Here is a 24,139-nt window from a genome sequence, read left to right on the forward strand (position 1 = left end):
TGTAAACTAAATTATTATTTTGGGACCTGTAAACTTAATATACTATGCATGTTTGATGGATTGGATGAGGGAGCTGAGCTCCCATTTATTATTATGTTGATGAGTATGTGGAGGGTGAGCTGAGCTCCCCAATTGACTATATATTGTGTTTACAGGTCGGGTGAGTCGAAAACTCCCCGTTGGTAAGTCCATGTTATGGCCGGACTCATCCGCTTGTTTTCTTGAAATTGGGCCCAAATGGGCCTTAGAGTTGGGTTAATGAACAGCAGGCTTACTACGCCTCGGGGCTTTAGGTCGCCCAGTCCTAGTGCCCGTCCTACCATAGGTTGGATCGTGACAATGAGTTTTTAAAACGTAGTATAACACGTGTAAAAAGTCTCATAACACATCTCAATTCCTATAAAAATAAAATTAAAAAACCTTAAGATTTTAGTAAATGAATTATTATGTCAGCGTGATTGAAAGTATATAGGGGACATTTTAGAAGTTTATGTGCCATTAAATTTGATTTAAATTCAAAGTATGAAATGATGTATTTAGTCTTCTTTTCATCATAGAATTATGAATGGGAACTTCACTCCATTATGATAGATACCATAATTGGCTTACAAGTATTAATTAATTCTCATTACTTGTTTCACTTCCCACTCTCATAATTTGAATTTGAGACCTCCTAGCGAAGAAACTAATGGGTGTTGTTGCAAGCTCTTACATCTCTTGGAAGCCCAACAAAGGTCAAGAATTAGCGTCGCAAAAGGCATAAATCATCCATGATGGACTAATGGGTCACTGTCTGCAAGATTTGCCTTGTGAGCCTTCAAGTAACAATTTGGCTAGCTTTGAATTACAAAGCTTGCTGTGTACTTCTCGTGTTTCTTCCGCTGAGACCACACTTCCAGGCCGCAGTCCATGCCTCTTCAATTCATTTTCCAGCTGAATGCCCTCATCCAATCTTTCCACTACTTTATCAAAGCAAAGATATCGCCCAAAAGCTCCATCATCCATAGCTTCATAAACGCGGACGTGTGCGTCTGCAACCTTATTCACATCTCCAGTTGCTAGTATGCCTCGTTGTAGCATGACCGAGCCCCCTGTATACCATCAACAGCTAATGATCATCAAGGTTTTTCTGGAATCAACAAAGGTATAGACTAAATAGAGTAGAAATAGATCCATCACTGTGATTATTACCTTTAAGATATGGTAGAGAAGTGTCTTTGTGAGCATAGGGGAACGAAGGAGCCATAAGAAGGCCAGGGCAGACTGTTACAAGCTTCACTTTCAATTCCTTTGACTTCCCCCAAGCAGCCTTCTCTGCGGTCGTCTTCCCCAAGGCAAGCCAAAGCTGTCCTCCATTTTCATTAGACATCAAGATTAGATGATTCATCTTTGAATTACATGGATTTTTCTGCTAATCTGAAGTGTCAAATGCCAAGAATTTAACTACCTTGTTTTCTCTGCAGAATTCCTCGTTGCTCCAACAACCCTCATCAATAGTTCTGTCTAGATTGTCATCACTCCAGATTGATGCAAGAAGAGAAGAAGTGAAGATACACCTCCTCATGTATGCTGCCCCACTGCAAGCTTTAATAACATTCCTTGCAACCTCAGTCTCCAGGAATGCCATATGTTCCTGCAGATTGTACAGTACAGTAAATTTATTATTTTTTTTTTCAATTTTGCAGTCAAGCAGAATCAGGATCCAGTTTTTGCATAGTAAACTTACTGAATAACCTGAAACTCCATGCGGATCTATGAAAGATGAGGTGTGGAAAATAGCATGACAACCTCTAAATGCATCACAAAGACTTTCCAAATCTTGCATCTTTGCTACCACAACACTTTCTAGTTGGTTTATCTCTTCATCTTTCATTAGTTCCTTAATGTCTTCAAAATCCACTGTTAATGTAAAAACAAAAGATTGGTTTGAAATAAAATCAAAATAGGAACATATAGAAGAAAATAAAATGCATGCTGTTCATCTGGTTAAAATTGATAATAAAAGAATTACAAGAAACCAATAAAAGGAACGCCTCTTTACAATCCATTCCTAAGCACAACCTTGGAAAATATATGTTTTTCCAACCTGGGTTTTGAATTGTGACTCGAACAAGGTAGCCGTTAGCCAAGAGCTCCTTCACTATATGAGAATCCAAGCAAGAATTCCCACTGGTCACACAGACTAGCTTCTTCTCTCTTGCACTCAAACTGGAGCTAAAAGCTCGTCCAGTACAATGGACTTCTTCTGCCTGGAAAGCTGGTAGGATTAACGGTTTTGATAGCGTCGCTCCTTCCATCTCTCTCTCTCTCTCTCTCTCTCTCTCTCGTGCGGTATTTAAGAGGGAGAGGCTACCGGATACTGGTGGTGGTAGTAGATGGAGAAGATTAGATGAAATTGCACGAGGGTGGTAAGTATAGTTTCTTGAGAAGACGAGGACATCATTTCCGTTGTCCGCGTGTCATTTTTCTAAGTTGATGTTACAAATGGCACTCATTCAGTGGGTCAAAAGCCTACAAGGTGTTGAATCCCAGTCCCACTCAAGAAGAGATGTGTTCTGGAAGAAAAAGAACTAAAAAATAATAAAAAAAAAAGGTTCTAAAATGAACAATTATTAGCATTCCCTAAAATACAAACAAACAACAGGCTGCTAACTGTATATGTGAGAATGACCTTTGAAGGATGATTGTGATAACCTAAAGGTGATAAGCCCATTGTTGATAATATTTAGCAGGTAATTTGCTGCTGTATGCAGAAAATTTCATGAAATTGATCAATCTGTGCAGACCTTAGTTCCACTCAATGTGTCACGGGTGCCTCACGTGGCTAGATATTGTAGTCTCTGCCCAACCCAAAACGCGTCTAACCAAGCAAGGCTACCCCCTTCATATAAGTCCAGGAACTCTCCCATACTTGGCCCATGTGGAATTGAGTCACCTCTGTGACACAATGGACCCATCCACCCCTGGGCAACTTTTTAGACTTTTCATATGATTAAGAATTTAAAAATCTCAGAAGATAAGTAGAGATAATTGGACTCCAGCTATAGTCAATGCATCTTATCCGATAATGATCTATACCAGTTCAACGAACATGGAATTCTTTTTCCTTTGCCAAAACAGGGATAAGTAAGGAGTATGAAGGCACTTGCATAACTGCAAAGTGCAAAACGCACACAATATGGCCTCAGTAGAAGTAGAAATATATGCATAACTAGGTTCAGAATAATACAAAATGAAGACTTACATTAATTGGATATATAAATACACAAAAAAAATCAATGAATTTAAATAATAAAGAATACAAAATGGGGCAAACTTAGAAGGAAAATCGTATTGGCCGAGAAGGAGGGGTTGGAGGGAGACTGGACTTGGTATGACCTGGCTCCAAGATGAACAAAATTGTCAAGGGGTCTCAAAATCCAGGATTGAGCCTGTAACCCTTCAGAAATTAGCTGCTATCAAATTCCATTTTATAGATCAGAAATTTAAGATAATTGTTTGCCATGGAAGACTTGAACTCATATCAATTCTGTACTGAGATGCACTTATGGTATGAAGTTACTCTGGCTATGCTCCCAACTCCTCCAGCTACTTTGATTGTTATCAAAAAAATCTGAACTATAGTTCTGACTACCAAATGCCAACCTCTGAAACATTCTAATCTGAGCAGAATGTTGTCTTGAGTCGAAGATTTCACTTTGGCCAGGTTTCATTCCATTAGATAGATCTGACAACTCATCTAACGAGTCCAAAGCTCTCACCACCTGTAGAAGTGAAGCAAGAATCTATTACCAGGTTTGTCCGTTGGAGTAAACAAGTAAGGAAAATACATATTAGAAATACCCAATTACCTGACTCATTTGTGGCCTTTTTGCAGCTGAATGACGCACACAAGCTGCAGCTGCCTCAATCATCCGAATCATTTCTCTAGGTACATAGTTCTTCTCCAGCCTTGGATCAACTAGTGCTACAAAATCTTCATTATCAAGTGCTTCAGCAAGTAATGGTCGAGCCTGACAATAAGTTTCAAGCTGGGTAAACTATATGATATTATTATCTAACTTACCAGAGACTTTTTTCTATAACATCTTCCCTACACTTCTCTATCAAAGAACCCCAATAAAAGGACGGGCAAAGTAGATGATGCTATGCATAACCATCAAGAAATTAACACAGGCAGAATAAGTGAATAATTCAGAACTACTTTGAATTTAATAATGTAAAGGTAGAAAAAGCGGATCAGAATATGTGAATAATTCAGAACTACTTTGAATTTAATAATGTAAGGGTAGAAAAAGCAGATCAGAATATGACACACGTAGCATCAGAATATGTTATAAACCATAAAATATGCATAGACTCTCGAACACATAGCATCCAAAAGACAATAAGTTAGAAACTTAAAATTTTTACAGAACTTACCCATTCAACTACGCTTTCATCACCCAGTGGCTGAGAGGCATCAACAGGCTTACGGCCTGTAATTAGCTCCAAAAGCACAACCCCAAATGAATAAACATCAGATTTTTCAGTCAACTTACCACTTGTTGCATACTCAGGGGCCATATACCTGGAAATTGAAGATCCGTTAAAAGTACAAATAGAGAAGGTTTTGCACGCACCTTAAGGATTTTTTTAACATTGTCTTTAATATATGCAAGTTATGAAAAGCCTATAAATATTACCTTTGTACTAAAAACAAAATCAGACTTGTAAAAGAAAATTATAATATAAACCATTAAAGTAATGCCAGCCTTCTTTCGATGTTTTCCTAGATCAATGTTTATGATGCTAGTTTTACCACATAACAGCATCTATCAAAGATAGAAGCACTTGTGGTTCACCTACCCAAAGGTTCCCATCACGCGTGTTGTTACATGTGTATTTGAATCCAGTTCCAGTGCAATCTTTGCAAGCCCAAAATCTGAAACCTGTAAGAAAACACAAATTTTCAGAAACACAATTCGCTAACAAAAGAAATTATAGTACTTAAGGCCAAAGAATCAGCTTTATTTGCTAAGGCATTGTAACAGGACACATCAGCTATTCTCTAAAATATGATATGCCAATTGCCAGGAAGACACTACACATGACAGGGTGAAATATTCCATCAGCAGTCAAAAGGCATTTGCAATTTTCTCTACAGCAAATCATGGTTCCTAAAAAAAACTTAGATTTTGCAGAAACAGGCATACCCGTGCTTCAAAATTGTTATCAAGAAGGATGTTTGATGACTTGATATCCCTATGGATAATGCGGGGATGACCTGATATGTAGGACAAATTAGAAAAAAAAGTCTCAATATATATTGTAAATAGGAATTCATGTGAGAAAGGAAGGAAGAATATAGTAAATCATGCAAATTCGAGAGTTGAATTTAACTTGTGTGGTGGGGAAATTGCATCCTACAAATTTTCCCAAGCTTGTATGCTGTCAGCATGTTAATTTTGGATCAGAATTAAGAACTATTTCAATTTTTCATCAGTCTCTATTCTCATTATTTAAGAAGGTTATACACATATTTATCAATCTTATTGTAAATATTTGGTTGATTTACATTTAATTTTGCATTTATAATTCACCTCTGTATTCTGATTATAATTTTTAACTTGTAGGTAAGTGCTTCAGACTTTTGGGACTCCTGCTGGCAACCAAAATCACAATGCAACTAAGCTGAAAAGGTTAGTCTTACAGTCTTCATGTAGGTAAGCGATGCCACGAGCTGCCCCAGCAGCAACCTTGACCCGAATTGCCCAATCCATAACTGGCCTGCCTTTACCTGCAAGAATGCAAGAAATAAGGTTACTAGATTTACAAGAGAGCATAACTATGAAACAAGAAGAAAGAAAGAAAAACTAGCAATAATGAAAATAAATTAAGATTGATTAAGTCATTAAGCCCATGGAGAAAGCAACAATAGGTAGGTAATAGTCCCAAGACAGCACCAAACCCTAATAATCTCAGAAAACCCTAATTGATCATTCATCCCCTAGTCTATACTTTTATCAAAATGTTCCTGATTAAACAGATAAAATCAAACATAGACAACTGGCCAATAAGCAAAAATCACAGGGCTGCATCAACCCTCAACAGAGAATAACTAGGCTATAAGAAGATGAAATTCAAATAAAGATAATAAAGATAAAAAAAAAAACACGTCATTGTTACTCTGCCAATACAACACGACTATTCTCTGTGAATCTGTTAATTTTTCCAGTTGATGATACCATTAATTTTTTAATTTGCTCCGAAAGATCTTCAAAGATCATCATGCCATCCATGAAAGGTTCAATGCCTAAATTATTGAGCACAAAAAGTTCTGCTTCTGCGTAGAAATACCATATCTGGTCCCCAACATCAGTTGCTTTTTCCCTCTTAGGTTGATTAACCCTATCTTCTACTCTGCCGCTGCATGCTCCAATGGTCTCACTTGCTTCTTCATTGTTACACATGAAAAGACTTTTCAGTACAACAATATCACGTCAACCAAAGGGGTCACATTATCCTCATAATGTATATCAAACTTATTGACATGAGAAACTTGACAGTGGTTGAAGGATTGAATTTGATTGTATTTGCTGTGTTTGAAAATTAGTTGAACACCATGGGGGTTAAAATCCACAAGTCACTTGATCATTTAAGCCCAGAATGATACTTTTAAGTCCTTTCTTAAACTCTTGGTGGGCATCCTATTTCTTGCTACTTTCTTATTGACAAGGTTATTAAGAACGTACACCTCTTACAAGTTACACTCTCATCATTGAATTAAATTTCAAAGATTGGTGAATAATCCAATCCATGGTTCGATCTCTTTTAACCTTTCTACTTCCATAGGAAGGACTGATAATCTTGTTTGTGGCATTAAATCCAACACCTTCATTTAGAAAAAATAATTGTTTTAATTATCCTTCCTAAGGGTTCTTGTGCCACAACTGCCGATTTTAACTTGGCAAAAACATCACTCTGTTGCTTTATTTACTGCTTTCGTTGTGAAAGGGCAGCTACTTGCCTAGTAAAATCCAGTGAAATTGGTCCATTATCAAAACTTAATGGAGGAATAAGAAAGAAGGAAACGCAAAAATTAAAATGAAACAAAATCTATTAAGATTGATTTAGAGAAACAAAATAGCAAATAGCAATTAACACATAAGAACAGCTCAAATAAATTTAAAAAAAAAACACTTCAGATTATTCGTCCTTGAAGCTTTCATTTAATGTTTATCTGTACTTCCCGATAAAACTTGTTTAAAGGATCAAAACATCATACGCTTAATAGCCTCTTCTCAGCAAATACTTCATAACCTAATATTTTACCCCACTAACTGCTGTTCTTATAATATATCTGCCAGCATCACATGAATTCACCAAGCAACTTAGTGGGAAATAATAAGTTCAAAGTCAATAGGAAGACTAAGGGTGAAAAATCCACAACTGACATTCATGGAGCAAAAAGTATTCAAATTGAAGAATTTATTCTCTTTTAAGCTCAGAAACATATCTTACCATGGAGATGGTAGTGAAGTGTATCATTTGGGACGTAGTCGTAGATGAGCAATCTTTGATTCTCTGATACACAGTAACCCACTAATGAAACTAAATGGCGGTGATGTACTCGGCTAATAATCTCAACCTCCGCTTTAAACTCACGCTCTCCTTGAGAACCACCCACCTTTAATTGTTTTACAGCAACTTCTCTACCATCCACCAGGATGCCTTTGTATACACAACCAAATCCGCCTTCACCCAAAAGATTTTGTGTTGAAAACCCATTTGTGGCTTGGGCTAGCTCCTCATATGTGAAACATGACCTTGAAGTGTTTACTCCTCCTGGCTCTGAAGGTGAATAGATGAAATCACTGCCAGAAGGGCTTCCTCCCAAAGGTCCATGAGAAAGGGGTCTTAGAAATACCGACTCTGCATGGTAAATGCAACTTTCATCAATTTTTGCTGCAGTTGCAATACAATTCACAATAGATGCCAGCTAACTCAAAGGTTTAGGCTGTCATTCAACAAAAATAAGTTTGATAATTCAAATCAATTTAGAAACAACCTGAAAAGAATATTTGACACTACCTGACCTTTGAGAACAGAATATGAGAAGAACTTTCATGCTAAATTTATGTTCATATCCACAAACTAAATTTTACAAGATGGAAGACAGAAACTGTACCAGTCTGCTTCAAGTTAAGGCTCCACAAAGATTATGGTGGCTACAATTCAAGAAGCGAAAATGGATATGGCCTCAAACAGAGTGGAGTGGCAGAACAGAACTTATGAAGCTAAGCCAAAAGGATCAGATACATAGTTATTAAAGGCTCAAGGGGCACTAAGGTGCCAAGGGGTCCTGGAGCATAGGTGCAAGGCGCAAGGCACAAGGCATAGGTGCGCGCTTGAACGAGATGAAGCGCAAAAGTAAAAAAAAAAATTAAAAAATCCATAAAAGTCAAATAAATGTGATGCTTTTCCTTTTTCCTTTGGCATATATCTTGAAATAGGTGTAAATATAACATTTTAAAAAAAAATTATAATAATAATAGAGTGCTAGTGTTAGAAATATGGGAGGTTTGTGATCTTAGGTATGCTAATGACTAATTATTAACAATAATACTAATTCTAAAACTCCTAGTGCATCAATATAGGATTCTTATAGATCAACAAATATCAAGTTTAAGTAGTAGTCCTTTTTACCAATGATAATGTACATTAAAGGTGGAAATAAAAAAGGAATGACTTTCTAGAACCTTATGCCCGGAATAAAGGCACATGCTTAGGCACATAAGGTGCTAGGGTTCGAGTCTGGTGAGGCTTGAGCCTGAGACATGCCTTTAATAACTATGATCTGATAGATTTTTAAGTAGATTTTTATAAAATTTAATTAATTTGAATAGGTTGTATAGCTTTTATCTGAGTTGTCAAATCGCTAGATCTTAGCGACCAAGACTAAAACATCAGAAATCCTTATAACTCATAAACTAAGCTCATATTTCGTTGTATATGAGATAATAAATCCAGTGCAGACACAGGGAAACTTAAGAAAAGACAAATGGATTAACTTTCTAAATTTACTGAGATAAAAATTTACATCAAGATTGAAGTTCAGAGTCCACATCTAGTAAATTAGTAATTATAAACTAACAAAGCCTCTAACAACAATTATAACTACTTTCAATATTCTAGAGAATCAAAAAATGATAGCTGTATGAGGTGTTAACAATAAAGCCGCATCAATTCTTTACCTGAATTCTGCAGGGAGGCAAATGGGGAAGGCATAGTGTGCCCGATATTTGATTTAGCATGCCTTCTCTTTCGTTTATGTACAATCCACACAGCCATCACGAGAAAACTGAGTACTACAAACCCAACCACGATGCCTACTGCCACGGCAGCTCCAGTGTTTAAATTTTCTGCGACTGTGGATGTATTTTTGGAGACATTGGTACGATTAGTTGCTGTTGCAGTTGGCTTTTCTGTAGGGATAGAGGGTAAGGGTGACAAAGGAGAAGTTCCTGTTGTCGATGAATTATCTGGAGGAGCAGGAGGAGGTGTTACAGGCGGCATAGAAGTTGATGGGACAGAAGGAGGTGGTGATGTAGATGTTGGAGGAGGAGGAGAATTTGTTACAGGTGGAGGACTACTAGAATGAGAACTAGATGGTGGAGTAACATTTGGAGGTGCAGAGGAACTTTCAGGGGCCTTTTCTGCTGGTGGAGATGGTGTATCAATGGACGGAGGCGCAGGGACATTAACAGGAGAAGGTGGAGGAGGGGCAACAGCTTGAGGGGAAGGAGGAGATGCAACAGGTGTGGTTGGGGAGAACTGGGGAGAGGGAGAGCTGCTTGCTGGTGGTGGAGGAGGAGATACATGAGGAGGAGGGGGCAGTGAAGTAGTGACAGCTGGAGGAGGGGCAATAGGTGTTGATGGAGGTGGTGATGTTGGAGGGGCTGGTGGTGGGGATGCTGGGGGTGATGGAGGTGGTGCAGATGGTAGTGGTGTTGAGGGTGTTGTTGTAGATGGTCGCGTTGATGATGGTGGAGATGGAGGGGGGGCAGCTGGAATTGCGGGCCTGGCGGATTGAGGAGGTTGAGCTGAAGAGTTAAAAGAGGTTGAAGGGACCGGGGGATCAGTTGTCTGATCAGGCAAAGTTATTGCAGGTGGAGGTAAAGTGGACGTAGAATTTGATGGTAAAGAAGGGGCTGTTGTTGATGATGGTGAGGTGGCGGAGGATGTTGTTGGTGGAACTGCAGAAGGGGAAGAATTTGGTGAAGGTGATGTTGAGGCCATGTCTGTTTCCAACAAAATGTACGAGAAACTATACCTCCATATCAAATTCTAGACGCGTAAATCTCAAGCAACTTCTCCACTGCAAATGTCCAAATAACTCAAGAACATTCCAATTCAAAAGTTCTCCTCCAAATTACCGGAGGAAACACAGATCTCCAAGCAGATACAGAGCTCAATAAAAACCCAAATTCACAAAAAACGACCAAAATTCAGTACAGAAGTCCCTAAATGACCAAAACTAGACAAAAGAAACTCCAAAAATCCAGCACAAATGACTTCAACTGTACCAATTTGAACCCTAGCTTAACTTCTTCTAACCAAAATCCAAACTTTACACACTACAATGGATTATAAACTGACGTTGGACAAATGCAGCAATATCCATAACACCAAAATGAAAACAAAAAAAACCCAGAAGCGCAAAGTTCAACAAGGTCTTACTAATCTGTCTCAAATTGAGGATTTCTTGGGGGAGGCTTTGGTTGTTACAGGTTGGAACTTTTGAAATTGAAGTGGGTTTTCCCAAGAAAGCTTTTTTCTTTGACAGAAAAAAAGATGGAGAGAGAAAGTGAGCGCACAAAACATGCAAAGAAACGTGGGAGGCAACAGTAGAGAGAGACAAAGAAATTTTGTGCCTTCATTCACAGCATGTTCTGATGCTGAGTGAGCACCATCACCTTCTTAGCTGTTTTTTTTTTTTTCTGAAAAATGAATTGCATACAATGAAAATTCTTTTAGTGGTAAAAAAAAAATCTACTTGGATTTTTTTTTATAAAAAAATTTACTTCTATTAGACTTTGAAATAAGATGTTTAGGAATTTATCCAATTCTTATTTTGAAATGCAACATGTGAATATAAGAATTAAGATTCTGCTGTTTTCTTCCTTAAAAAAAAAAAAAAAAAGCCTCTGCTGCGTTCTAATTATCTGAACTATTTCATTTTATAGTGATTGAGCTTTTTGCTAATATTGCTATCAGGCTCTGTCATTCTGTTCATTCTATGAGTTTTTTTGGAAATTGGATTTTCTCTAATCTCAATAATTTCAATATTAAAAAACAATGTAATATTTTAATTTTATTTTTTTAATTTATGCTATTATTTAAATTATCAATTTATTTCAATTAAAAAGTCCATGATCTCAATAACAATTAACAAATATAACGTTCAAACATAAAACTCACAAAATTAATGATATTGCTTTTAAAAAATCAATTTTTTTTAGAAAATTAAAAAATCAATTTTTTTTAGAAAATTAAAAAATCAATTATGTTTTCCAATTTTGTCTAGTGAATTTTATATTGTTACCAAAAATATTTTATTATTTTACATCGATAACATAATTAAATCTATTAGATAGCTATATTTTACAAAAATATTAATAGCGATCAAAATTGAGAAAAAAAAAAAAAGCGAAGACTCCGCACTGCACTTGTAAGATTGTGGAAGTGCTGCTGAAATAATGGATCCTCGCGTGTATGTTTCAAGAAAGTCAACTTCCCCTCCGATGACACACCCAGCATATGCAGAGGAATCCTCTCAAGATTCAAGAATGATTTTATGTATTTTTTTCCCTGCAGAGTCTTTCAACTGCCAAGTTGTTTGAATGTGAAATCAAATAAATAAATTTTCAAACAATTATTAGATTGCATGGGTGGCTTCATTCTTTTTTTCAAGTCCTTATGTGAGGAAGTTCACAACATAAGGTTAAAATAATTGGGAAGAAGTACATATGCATTATTGAAGTTGTTTTTATGATAAAGTCTTCAATAATTTCATTTTATAACTAATTCACTAATTATATTTTAAATTAACAAATAAATAAAGAAAATAAATATCTTTAAATATCAGTCTATAATAATTATATTATTTAGTAATTAATTTTTACAAGCAATTAAGTTGAGTTTGATGTCTTGATTATAATTGCAACAAATAACTAAAACAACAGTTATTAATTTCAAAAATATAGAGGGAATTTTGTTACTACCTTCAGAATATTAAACCAAAAACAATTACAATGATTTAAAAAAAAAATTCAAGAACTACAAATAAAACAGTCTAAATGTAACAAATGCAGCAAAAAGCCAGTTATTATTGTGTTATAAATGAAGAAACAAGCAAGCTGTTGAACAAAAGAAATGGTAACTGATGTCCATTCTGCAATTAAAGAACAAGAAAACAAATAAACTTGGATGCCTTTGCACATTTTTGCATGGAGGCCTGGGTACCTGCGAAACTCTCTGGGTCACATTCAATCTGAAAATTGTTGAAACTTTGCATTCAATCATAAAGATTGCAGGTGAAACTATTCTTGCAAGTCCAACCACTATCATAGTGCATTTCAGTGTTTTTTATCTGTTTGAAAGTCAGAGCTAAAACCTTTAAGATCTTTACACATGACAAGCTGAAAGGTTTCATCATTTTTGAGATCAAACCAATTACAACTTTGAAAAGAAATTACTCTCGTGACATGCGATCCCTGATCATGGTAAACATGACTGCCGAATAAGTACACGATTTACGTGTATTCAAAACAAGGGAACCTGGAGCATTTCTCAGTGAACCAACAAATACAAGTGTACATGCAGAATCAATGTCTTGTGAAATCTAAACTTTATACCACATGTGATTCAGATGAACCATTGTAAGCATCAAACCGTCTCACTTTGATATCCTTTGAAATTAAATCTATATGCCATGCCAAAAGCACATATATATACATATGGACTCCTCAATATCAGTTAATGACCACGAATTTAGCACGAAGCTCTAAGAGCAGTGGCTCTGCTCTTAAGCAGCTCAATATTTATTTATAAAATTGCCATACAATAATAAAGCTAATGCAAATCAGAGAATTCATATCTCCATTTCATCTTTTGATAGTCGTATAGACATTCGCTATAAAAAAGAACATAAGAAAAATTCACAGAAAGGAACAATCATAAAAGCACACATTACTCCTAAAAAGTACTAGTTTCCACTCTAGGTTCTCTGATTGTTGACTTCATTTCTTATTCAATCCTGTATCAATTATAAGGAAACAAATTCAGTGACAATAGTGACCAAACCAGCAGAATTTTCCTCCTCCTTCACACCATTCTTCATCCTCATAACCCCTGCTGTAAATCCACCATAAAAGATTAGAAAGTGAGTTGCCATCATCATGACCATTCAAGTTTCTGATCTTCATCAAGGCACTTTCTTTGTCATAGATTGCTTCCAAGGCATAGACAAATCCTTTCCACCCTTCTCCCACTCCTTCTCTTCCTAAAGCTGGTAATGTCCAATTCACAAGCTCCCTCACAAAGCTCACATCAGAAAACAAAACCTCACTGATAGGCAACAAGGGCAATAATTGAATTCCAAGCCTACACTCTCTCCATTCAGCAGGTGCAAACCAAAGCCCACTATCCCTCTTGTTAGCCCACAAAACACCCAGCACCCTATTCTCTCTAGTGAAATCTTCCTCGTAAAAATTATCACCCTCTCTAACATGCCACCATGTTTGTGCTGCATGAATCTCCATTGCAGTAAGCATTGATCCAATGGCCACAAGATGGGTGTCTCCATAGGCTAATCCCATCAAAGCTGCTGAATAGTATGCATTCACTGCCTCACTTGTGCTCTCCTGGTTCCGTCCATCGGCAAATTCAGTTAGGCCTCCAGCCCAAGAGTGTAATTTATACAAATCAAAGCACCTCAAACGTGGATAATATGAATTTGACCGCCTGCCCAAGTTCATAAAATCAGCCATAAGAGTATAAGCTTGTGGCCTAAACTTCCTCCCCCACAATGGGTCAAATTTTGCAAGAACAGCAATGCCATAAAGAAAGTAGCCTATATGATAATGGTGATCATTATAAACTCCAAATCCAAAATCTGCACCAGAATCACTCGAACCTTGTTTGGTGACAATTCCACTCCATTTATCATCATACAGAAAACCATTGGCACCAAATGTACCCTCCAACCATGGCTCAATTGTTTCCTTCAAGTACTTCCTTATCATCGGAATCACATCAAGAAAACCCACCTCCTCAGCTATCAAAGCCAACCTTGCTGCTCTTGCAACCAATTTCCCATAAAAATAAGATGACGTTGTTGTTATAGCTGATGCATTCAAACCCTCAACATCCTTACAAAGTGCAGACACAATTTCAGCACATGATTCCTCTTTGATTCCCTTGATTGAATGCCAAGTTACTGAAATAGGATCAGATTTCAACACCCAGGAATCTCCAACAACACCAACAAGATCACCATCAATACTTTTATACTTAAAATCATTTAAAACAATAACGTTTTCATCCGATAAAAGCTTGACATGTAAAGGATGTGCAAGCATAAGCAAATCCCCCCACCCTTTCTTTTCCCATTTATACTCTAAACAAAATGGTTTAGTGAAGACTGCATCACCTGATACCGCATAGCACGAACTGAACCGATCAAGAATTGCTTCATATTTTGGGTCACAATCCGGCAATATTGCAACCCTTATCATGCCGGAAAACCCATCAGAAGTAATGGAAGAAAGGCTGTGACTCAAATTTATCTGCGAAGAGGAATATATAAGCCATGTTTGACCGTTATTAAGCGTAACGGTGTACTTGGTGAGTGAATTATTCGAAGAGAATGAAAGAATGGCGTGGATTGTTGATATAGAAATTGCTGTATTGCCAGTTATAGAACATGTCAAAAAGGGGCTTCCTCTGACAAGAAAAAAACGAAAATTTGAAAAGGGTATATCCAAAGTGACACTGAGATCACTATAAGAAGAGATGATATGACTTTTTTGTGAACCTGGGTAAGTTTTATTTGATGCAGAGATGGTGAGATCAGGAACAAAAATCTGGTACGTGAAAGCAGAATTATGAAAAATAGATGGGTAAGAGATAGAAAGGGAAGAGTCAGAAGATTTGATAAGATAAGGGTGGATATATTCAGGTTGGTCACCATTTTTAAGGGCAAAGTTCTGAAAGAAAGAGTTTGTGGGCAATGGGGAGGAGAGGAGGGAAGGAGAATAGAAGAGAGAAGGATCAGGGAGGACAGAGGATTGGGCTTTAGGGAAGAGAAAAGGAAAAGTTGGAGGCCTGGGGTGGGACTGGGGAGTCATGGTTGAAGCTGGAGGAGGCGAAGCAGGCGGCGGTGATGGAGAGGGACTTGGCGAGGGGGATTTATAAGATTGGTGTTCGCGAGGTTTTTTGAAGGACTTGGTGACTAAGGTTTTAAGTCGTTTGACCCGTCTGCCCAGTTTTTTCAGCATTTTCTTCAGTGGGGACGTGGATTTGGGTGAATTTTTTTTTTTATTAAGATAATAATTATTAGTTGAGATTTCGTACAGAGGAAAGAGCAAGGAAATGGAGGAATTTGACTAGTTTGTTAATTATGAATTTCCGTCCCCAGATTGGAACGGGAGGGGGAAGATCCAGCGCTTTGTGGGGTTTGGGACCTGGCTTCAAGGTTCTGTTGAAGAAATGGAAAATGGAGGACATAAAAAGTAGGTTGGATTGGAAGTGAAGTTGTGAAGGATTTGAAGTCGGGATTTTAAGGTATGTGATGATTGCAAGATACTTGAGAAGAGGTCCATTGAATCCCAGTAAGTGAAGGAAAGTATAAGAATTTGGGATTTTAAATGTTGTGTGCTTGAGAAGAAAGGAAGCCAACAAATTGAGTTATTATTATTATTTTTTTTTTTTTATGAGGGGTGGGGAAGTTTTTTTTCTGTCAAGCAAAGACCCACGTATATTTAAATCGGAAATAATAATAATAATAATAATAATAATAATAATAATAATTATTATTATTATTATTATTATTATTCAATGTAATTTGAACGCTAATAATTAAATATTGGGGAAGGAATTTCTGTTGTTGCTTAATGGGTTTGTATTAAGCTACGTGGAGTGAATGGTTATCTTTGAAAAGGATGAGTGTCGATTGCATGCTTAGATGTCGGATCAAAAATGAAAAGGTAATTTATACCTAAGTCTTTTGATATATAGCAAAAACTTATAAATTAATTTTTTATATATTTTTAAATGATAATTTGATTTTCAAAATTTAATTTTATTAACAAATTAATACTTACATTAAAATTTTAATTTTGTTAATAAATTAATGTCTATGTTAAAAACAATTTAATATTTGAAATTTTATTTTATTAATTAAATATTAACTATATCTAAAGCATATTCTATAATTACTTGATCCATCTTAATGAAATTTTATAATTCATTTTATGAGATTTTTGTAATTTGATATTTTTCTTATAAATTAATTAATTATGAAAATTATATTAATTTAATAAAAAAAATTAAAACTTCTTCTAGTAAGAAAACATATAATATGTTTTTTAAAGCCTCAATAAATAAATTACATATGTTGTAAATTTTATTAAAAAAATTATAGGATCAAATTATTTATCATAGAAGATGTTAAAATTGTAACTCCCCTAATTTTTTAATAAATTAATTTATATATAAATATTAGTGTTTTATTGTATTAAATATTTGAGAATTTTTTTAAAAATTTTTTGATTTTTAAAATCGAGTTTGATTTTCTGAAAAATGTGAAATTTTTATATTTTTAAAAATTAATTTAAAAACCACGTGATAAAACTAAAAATATATTTAGATTACAAATTTTTATGAGTTTTCTGAAATTTTTGAGTTTCGTTTTTTGTCTCAGGGCAGAGTAAAAATTTAATTTCAGGTATTATGAATCGGATCAACCGAATCAAACTGGACTGGGTCGGACCGGTCAAATCGGATCGGCCCTCTTCTTTTCTTCTTCCTTCTCCCCGCGCATCCCGACTCTCTCCCTTCCCTCTCCCTTTTCTCTCTCCTCTCTCCTCCCCTTACCGCCCCACCGCCACCCAGCCTTTCCTCGGTCACTGGTGCCTTGCCTGAACGCTTCTCCACCGCCAGCCGACACTCGGGTGAAATCCCTTCAACGCACTGTGCGACTTCTCATCTTCCCAGGTCGATTCTGCCTGATCCGGCCACCAATTAAATCGGGTCTTGTCTCAAAACCCATCTACACCTCAAGAGTTTTCCATAGACACTAAGAACACATAAATCTATCAAGCAATTTTATCCAATTTTTGCTCGGGAAGTTTTAGCCTATTTCGATTTTTGGACTAAATTTCTAGCAAATTGTAAACCCTACGAAAAATCCGAGAGTATCGGAGTGCTCCCTTTGACGAAAGCTTCGCGGCAATACCCATTTCAAAATTTTCCGACACCGTTTTTCTGGTGTGTTTCACGGAACTTCGCAGTATTTTTCTGGACATTACACGAGCTTAATAAATTTCGTAAAAATTATGTACTAACCCATGTGTTGTAGGCTTCGCGTAGGTATGCTCATTTCACCAAAATTCGACAGTTACTTAGGTCTGTAATTTCGGGGCTGGTAGGCAAGCTACCAGGAAAGTTTCAGAATCAGGTCGAGATTACAGGCTACCCCATCATTTTCAGACATCTCAGAAGCGTCCCAAGTTTCAGAATTAGCATAGGTAAACCCAAACCCTCATTTTTCTTAATGATCTAAGCCTGATTTTGATTAAAAATCTATAAAATATTCGTGGTATGTTAAAAAATTATAATTCATTTTGAATTAGCTTAATAATATTACTAAATATCGCGAGATAAAATTTTAGAATTTTTAGAGCTCATTTGGGTAGTTTTTATAAAAGGGTTAGTTGTAGGGACTAAATAATAAATTTTCAAATTTTGGTTGTTGACTGTTTGGATAGGCTCAGGAAGGGCCATATGATGTGATTGAGATATGGTTGTGTAACTTGCGGATATAAAAGTGTATTTTGAGCCCTTTTGCAGGTTGGATAAGTTCTAGGTATAGGGAGAACTCTGCAGGATTTTCGGCACAACTTAGGGTGTCTTTGGTTCTTTTTTAAGCTTATATTGAGTTAATTATATTAAATAATTATAATGAAATTATCAAGTGAGTCAAGATAGCCTTCTTCCTCCGTCTAGCCACCACAGTGACCTTGGTTCACGTCTGTGAGTAAAATATTGATTTTAATTATAATTTCAATATTACTATATGTTCAGGCATGCCCATGCATCACTTATAAATATATATTTATGTAGTTAAATATTAGGCACGTTTTATATTGCATTTTTATTTGATAAAATGCTATGGATGTTATTTTATGGTAATTTGGAGTAGTGCGCGTGTGTTGGCTTGCGTGTAGTGTGTGATATTAGATATGGACAGGACGGTTAGATGCGGGACCTGATCCTTTTATGGATAAGTCGGGGTAGACACGGCTCGAGATGATCTCACTGGCCCCCGCATTTGGTCTATTAAGTGAAAAGTCCAGTTTGAGATATACTCGCTGACAGATGTTGGATTAAGAGAGCTGTATATGGGATCAGCTCCTATATATTGTTTGAATATTATATGGATGTGTGAGTACTCTAAATTATCTTTGTTTACGATGTGAATTGTATGAAAACTATGAAAGTATTGCATTCCACTCTTTACGATGCATTAGCTGTAGATAGCTATAGAAATTGTACTTAAAATCGGTATTTTACTCTCTGAGTCGAACTCTCACTCTTATTCACCTTATTTTTTCAGGATATAAAATATTTTTTTTTTGAGTTCTAACCTGCCTCTCTCATTCACAGGGTATCTATTAATATCCGTTATGTTTTATATAATTTTACTAACTTATAGAACTTTGCATATGTTAAAAGTACCTTATTTGATTTTGATCTATATTATAATTGCCACGTTCGATTTGTAAACCTATTAAATGCATGGATAATTGGATTGTATGATGGAGCTGAGATCCCATTTGATTTTATGACATTATGAGTATGTGGAGGGTGAGCTGAGCTCCCCAAATTATTATATATTGTGCTTACAGGTTTGGTGAGTTAAAAACTCTCTGTTGTATGGTCCATGTTATAGCCGGAGTCTGTCCAATTAAATTATTGAAATTGGGCTTAAAATGGGCCTTAGAATTGTGTTAATGAATAGTTAGGTTTATTATGAGTATCGGAGGCTTTAGACTGACTCAGGTCCTAATGTCAGTCTAGTGCATATATTAGATCGTGACAAAAATAATTAAAATAATATTAATATTACATATACTCATACACTTTATATAAAAAAGAAAATCATTTTTCAAAGTTGATCATAGGATAATTGTGTAATCTATTTCCGGAATTTTTTAATAAGATTTGAACATATAACTTATTTATTTGATTTTTGAAAAAAAATATTATATATATTTTTTAAGTAAAGAACTTTACTTTTTTCAAGCTAATAAAATTTTTATAATTAATTATTTTATAAAAAAATCAACTTAGAAGAATTTTAAAAAATAAATTATAAAATTTCGTTAAATATCAAATACACCTTAACAGAGGCAAAATTAAAAATTAATTTCTTAGTTAATTAAAATTAAAAAGAAACTAATTGATATTTTAATAAAATATAATAATTAAAATAAAATAAAAAATATTAAAAATTTAACATCAAAATGAAAAATAAAAAAAATTTATATAAAATTATAAAGATTGAGATAAAAATAAAATATGAGAGGGCAAATAATAGTTTTTTTTTAAGTTCTGCCCCTGCCTCTTAAGTAATTATTTATTTTAATTTTTTTTGTTTATTTTAATTTTAATAGCCGAACGGAATCGCGCAACTAAAATTTTCGAAAATAAATAACTAAACTAAATCCTAAGAAAATAAAAACTAAATTAAATCATTTAAACTAAAAGATTAAAATAAAAAATTAATTTTTTTTTTTAGGATATAGTAAAAAATAAAGTTAAATCAGTTTTTCGATTATAATCATATGGTCAACACGGTCTGAACCGGTGCCGTTTCAGGTTAACCCTGGTTAACATTCGCTGATTTTTCAGAGTTTCAGGCAGTAGGTGTACAGATTTCGAGAGCGATGGCGGGATTACTGGCCTGGGCAGCGGATGTTGTTGGAGGTCACGGCGGTGGCCAGACCAATGAAGCAGACGCCATCCCGATAACCTTCACCGAAGAGCAGCAAAACTATGTGCGAGAATTAGATCGAAAGGCAACCTCATTGAGCCGCACGATCCAGGATCTACGGCTCAGACTGCCTCCACCCGACATCTCCCAACGCCTTCCTCACCTCCACGCTCACTCTCTAGCTTCCAATGCTGCTCTTGCTCTGCAGTTGAACGCTCACTCTGCCACTAAGGAACACGTAATTCATCAATTTTATGCTAATTGTGCTCGATTTGTACCTGGGTCTTTCTTTTTGTTTGTTCTATTTGATCCTTATGTTGGAATATAGTGCAGTTTGTTCTTTTTGTTTATGCTTTTTATCATGAATTTTATATGGTGCGGAATTCTTGGAATAAATTTGGGTCTATGATCTGGCTTTTAAATAATTTTTGTTTTAGTTGGGAATCGTTATGATAACATTACAGTTTTTTTTTTTTCTTTGATATACATTTTGCTGTTCTCCTTTTTTGGCTTCTGATTTTTCTAGATAGCGTTTCTTTTTTTTTTTTTTAATTATAAATCTATCTTTATGGTACACATATATTCAAATTTCAGCTTTTTTTTTTTTATTTTTTTTTCTGTGCTATCTTTGAATTTGGTGCTATGATTTCATGTCACCCCTAAATGTTGCTTCATATCCCTTGAGCAGAATATCTAAATTGTGCTTGGAGTTATATTTTCTGTGTAACTTTTACTACTTAGTACTTTAGTTACTGAACATGCATATGTAATACATTTAGTTTCATGGAAAATAAGTCTTCATCAATTTACTCCATCCATTGAAATTCTTTAAACACAGAATTTTTTTTGTTTCTGCTCATGATAGTGTGACCATGAGTTATGATAACCATGAGTTATAGTGTGACCATGAGTCATGATAACCATGGGTTACTTGGATTGGTTTTGTTCTAAAGTTTTAACATATGTTGGGGTGACGTGTTTATCTATATGGATGAGTTTTGAAGGCTGATCTAATCCCTCTTTCAATAGTTGATTGTTCCCTCTTCATCTATTAACAGTTTCCACTCATTGTTATGACCAGGCCCAATTGAGAGAGGTAACTTTGCTGGAAGAAAATGTTGCATATGAAAAGGCTATATCAAATTGTGAGAATAAAATACAGGAGAAAATTCAGGAAGCAGATTTACTTCGGAGGAAGTTACAGGTTGGTGCTGAACTTCTGGGGCATGCCTATATTTCACTGCTAATGACTTTCACATAACGTGTAGCTTTTTTCTATTGAAAGGATTCTCTTTGACTGAATCTTATAGTGATGAAATCTCATCAAATTTACAAGCTGACTTTTAATCATTTGAATTTATCTGCATCAAATTATTAATTTCAGGAAATGGATGAGAATGAAAAGAATTTGAGACAGGAACTGGAAAATGCAGAAACTGCGCTGAACACCAGTCAGTCTGGAAGGCCTGGTGAATCAGTTGTATATGAAACAGAAGTTGAAACTGAACCAGATACACTAGCTACAAATTCCACTTTATTGGAGAAGTTGGAGAACAAGAAAAAAGAACTGGTACGTTATACCTTTTTCTCTATGTCTTGCAAATTTTATCCCCATTAGGTTTGCCATTATTGGGCACTGAAAATCTGCCTGATCCTCTCAGAGTTCAATGGAAGAAATTGTTCAAGATTTAGAGAAAAAATGGGCACAAGTTCAAGATAGTGCTCTGAAGCAGCCTATGCCAGGTATTTATATCATATGTTTTGTAACCATTTTGCATGAACCTTTTAGAATTTTATGTGGATGTGTTTGCATACACAATCACTTGAATGCACAACACGCATGCATAGAGGGGCTGAGATTAGGATTCCGGTTTACATCTTTCCCCCCTTTATGAGAAGGTAACAAAATTATGAAAGGAAAAGCTTGATTTGATTTTAGGACATTAAGGCTTAGCTTTTCCCTTCACCAGCAAAGGAAAAGGGTTTCCTTATACAGAAAACATTTTAGTCATCTATCTAGATGTTTCTTTTGCAAAAAATCCTTTTTGGGAATAGATCACAATCCAGAAAGAATCTATTCCTAGGCTGCAAGCTGGCTTACACTTTGAGTTCATGATTTGATCGTACGTGGCAATCTTATGACTTGGTCATAGAGTTGTTGTTTCCTCAGTTTCTCTTCTTGCAGTTTCATGTAAATTCATTATTTAAATGTATAATGAGAAAAATTAATGATTAATGGAAAATATTTGACATATTGGAAGTGTCAACTCATACCAGGGAATTTGAATTACAAGTGATTTCTGTTTTGCAGCGCAGAGAGAGAAGATATTGGATAAACAGCTTCATAGCTTAATTGAGCAACTAGCAGCAAAGCAGGTGAATTTTACAATTTCTTATGGCTTTATAATTTTCTTTCAGCTAATGTATTATTATGTGTGGTCGATGTCTTATGAAGTGAAACGCCATCTTTTACAAATATAGCCTTCTTGTTTGTAGGCACAAGCAGAAGGCCTGGTCAGTGAAATCCATTTGAAAGAGATGGAGCTAGAAAGATTAAATGGCTTGTGGAGGCAGCTTGAAAGCAGCAATGCAGAGGCCAATACTGCTAGAAATCGGTTTGGGAGAAGCAACTCAGGCAGAGGATTTGCTTCTTCGGATTATATTTCTGACAAGCTTCCTTATTCAACTGGTGGTCAAACAGAGCAACAGCAGAGGCTTATGCTAATGAGGTCGGCTTTTGTGCTGTATATTTTAATGTTGCACATCTTAGTCTTCATCAAGATTTCATTTTGACTAGCATCCAGATATACTCTTTCTTGTCTTCGAAAGATCTTTTTTTTTAATTAATATTTTTATTGCTTGTTGAACATGATGTATTATCTCTACTGTATAGAACTTATTTTGATATTTTTATACTCAGAAAAGTATAATTGCTATGTTGTTTTAGACTAGTGGTTGTACTAATATTCTCTTATGTATATTGAATGTTCTATTTATCATGTCTCGTATATATTATGATTCTGCTAACTGAAACATCTTGATTTACCACTTCCCTTGCATCTTTTGTGGTCTTTTGCATCTTTTGTGGTCTTGATCATCCTCTTAACCCTCATCACCTCTATCATGAATCCACCATGATAGATTAGCATGCGAATTTCCCTCACCGTAACCTTTCAAGTTTGTAATCTTCTTCAATGTGTTTACTGTCATAAATCCCTTCCAAGTCAAGGATGAATTTTTTTCGTGGACATTCCACGGGCTCTCTTAAAAAGACGACATCAGAAAATAAAACCTTAATCATAGGCACCAAATTCAGCTCCTGAATCCCCGGCTGGCACTCTTTGCCTCTGCTGCTGCAAGAATCTCTATGGCAGCAACCGTCGATTTAAAGACAACAGGATGGTTGTCTTTGTAGGCTATAAAGCATAGAGTCAAGAACTTTAATGAAGACAGACTGTAGAATGTTTTCACTTGTCCCTAAATAATTACAGGCCTACCTAGGAATTATGAAGTGGTAAATAAGTGAAGAGGTTACATTCTTTTTGGATGTGAAGTTGAGGAAGATGATACTTATAATAGTCATTAAAAACATTTATTAGTATCTGTGAGCAGCAATTTTCACCCAAATGTAGTGACATTTAGTAACTTGAAATCCCTAGTACTATGCTCAGGAAGAGGTAGAATAAAAGCAAGATTTTTCATGATTTTAAAAACTTAATAAATTTTTATTGTTTGAGCAGAATGAAGGATTTTTAAAGTTGTTTGAGATTTTGATGAGGAAAATTTTATCAACTTATTGTTTAGTGAGTTGAAAAATCGAGTTTTTTTTTTTTTTAATTTTTAAAAACCTTTGAAAATCATACTCATTCCTTATAAAAT

General features: G+C 35.4%; 4 protein-coding genes across 5 annotated transcripts; 1 reads left to right on the forward strand and 3 right to left on the reverse strand.

The window, feature by feature from the left end:
- Positions 1-523: 523 nt before the first annotated feature.
- On the reverse strand, positions 524-2,346 carry LOC131174763 (cinnamoyl-CoA reductase-like SNL6). Of its 2 annotated transcripts, none has more exons than XM_058138679.1 (5): positions 2,042-2,346; positions 1,727-1,899; positions 1,448-1,633; positions 1,192-1,345; positions 524-1,091 (listed from the first exon to the last, which is right to left on the reverse strand). In XM_058138679.1, exons 1-5 carry the CDS (start codon positions 2,295-2,297, stop codon positions 787-789), a joined length of 1,074 nt encoding a protein of 357 aa, XP_057994662.1. In that variant the 5' UTR covers positions 2,298-2,346; the 3' UTR covers positions 524-786. The 2 variants fall into 2 exon arrangements, with proteins under 2 accessions (XP_057994662.1, XP_057994663.1); XM_058138680.1 differs by having other exon boundaries at positions 2,087-2,341.
- An 833-nt stretch (positions 2,347-3,179) lies between these two features.
- On the reverse strand, positions 3,180-10,941 carry LOC110671596 (proline-rich receptor-like protein kinase PERK8). Its single transcript, XM_021834097.2, has 8 exons — positions 9,237-10,941; positions 7,504-7,914; positions 5,693-5,779; positions 5,196-5,266; positions 4,849-4,931; positions 4,423-4,570; positions 3,852-4,013; positions 3,180-3,764 (listed from the first exon to the last, which is right to left on the reverse strand). The coding sequence occupies exons 1-8, from the start codon at positions 10,279-10,281 to the stop codon at positions 3,546-3,548; spliced, it is 2,226 nt and encodes a 741-aa protein (XP_021689789.2). The 5' UTR covers positions 10,282-10,941; the 3' UTR covers positions 3,180-3,545.
- Positions 10,942-13,034: 2,093 nt separating this feature from the next.
- Positions 13,035-15,863, reverse strand: LOC131174417 (glucan endo-1,3-beta-D-glucosidase 1-like). Its single transcript, XM_058137595.1, has one exon. It carries the CDS (start codon positions 15,540-15,542, stop codon positions 13,326-13,328), a length of 2,217 nt encoding a protein of 738 aa, XP_057993578.1. The 5' UTR covers positions 15,543-15,863; the 3' UTR covers positions 13,035-13,325.
- Positions 15,864-20,114: 4,251 nt separating this feature from the next.
- Positions 20,115-23,259, forward strand: LOC110671562 (uncharacterized). Its single transcript, XM_021834051.2, has 6 exons — positions 20,115-20,498; positions 21,342-21,464; positions 21,645-21,830; positions 21,922-22,003; positions 22,572-22,636; positions 22,757-23,259. The coding sequence occupies exons 1-6, from the start codon at positions 20,214-20,216 to the stop codon at positions 23,051-23,053; spliced, it is 1,038 nt and encodes a 345-aa protein (XP_021689743.1). The 5' UTR covers positions 20,115-20,213; the 3' UTR covers positions 23,054-23,259.
- The last annotated feature ends 880 nt before the right edge of the window (positions 23,260-24,139 follow it).

This window comes from Hevea brasiliensis, chromosome 16, assembly GCF_030052815.1.
Source record: "Hevea brasiliensis isolate MT/VB/25A 57/8 chromosome 16, ASM3005281v1, whole genome shotgun sequence".
NCBI classification, from domain to species: Eukaryota; Viridiplantae; Streptophyta; class Magnoliopsida; order Malpighiales; family Euphorbiaceae; genus Hevea; species Hevea brasiliensis.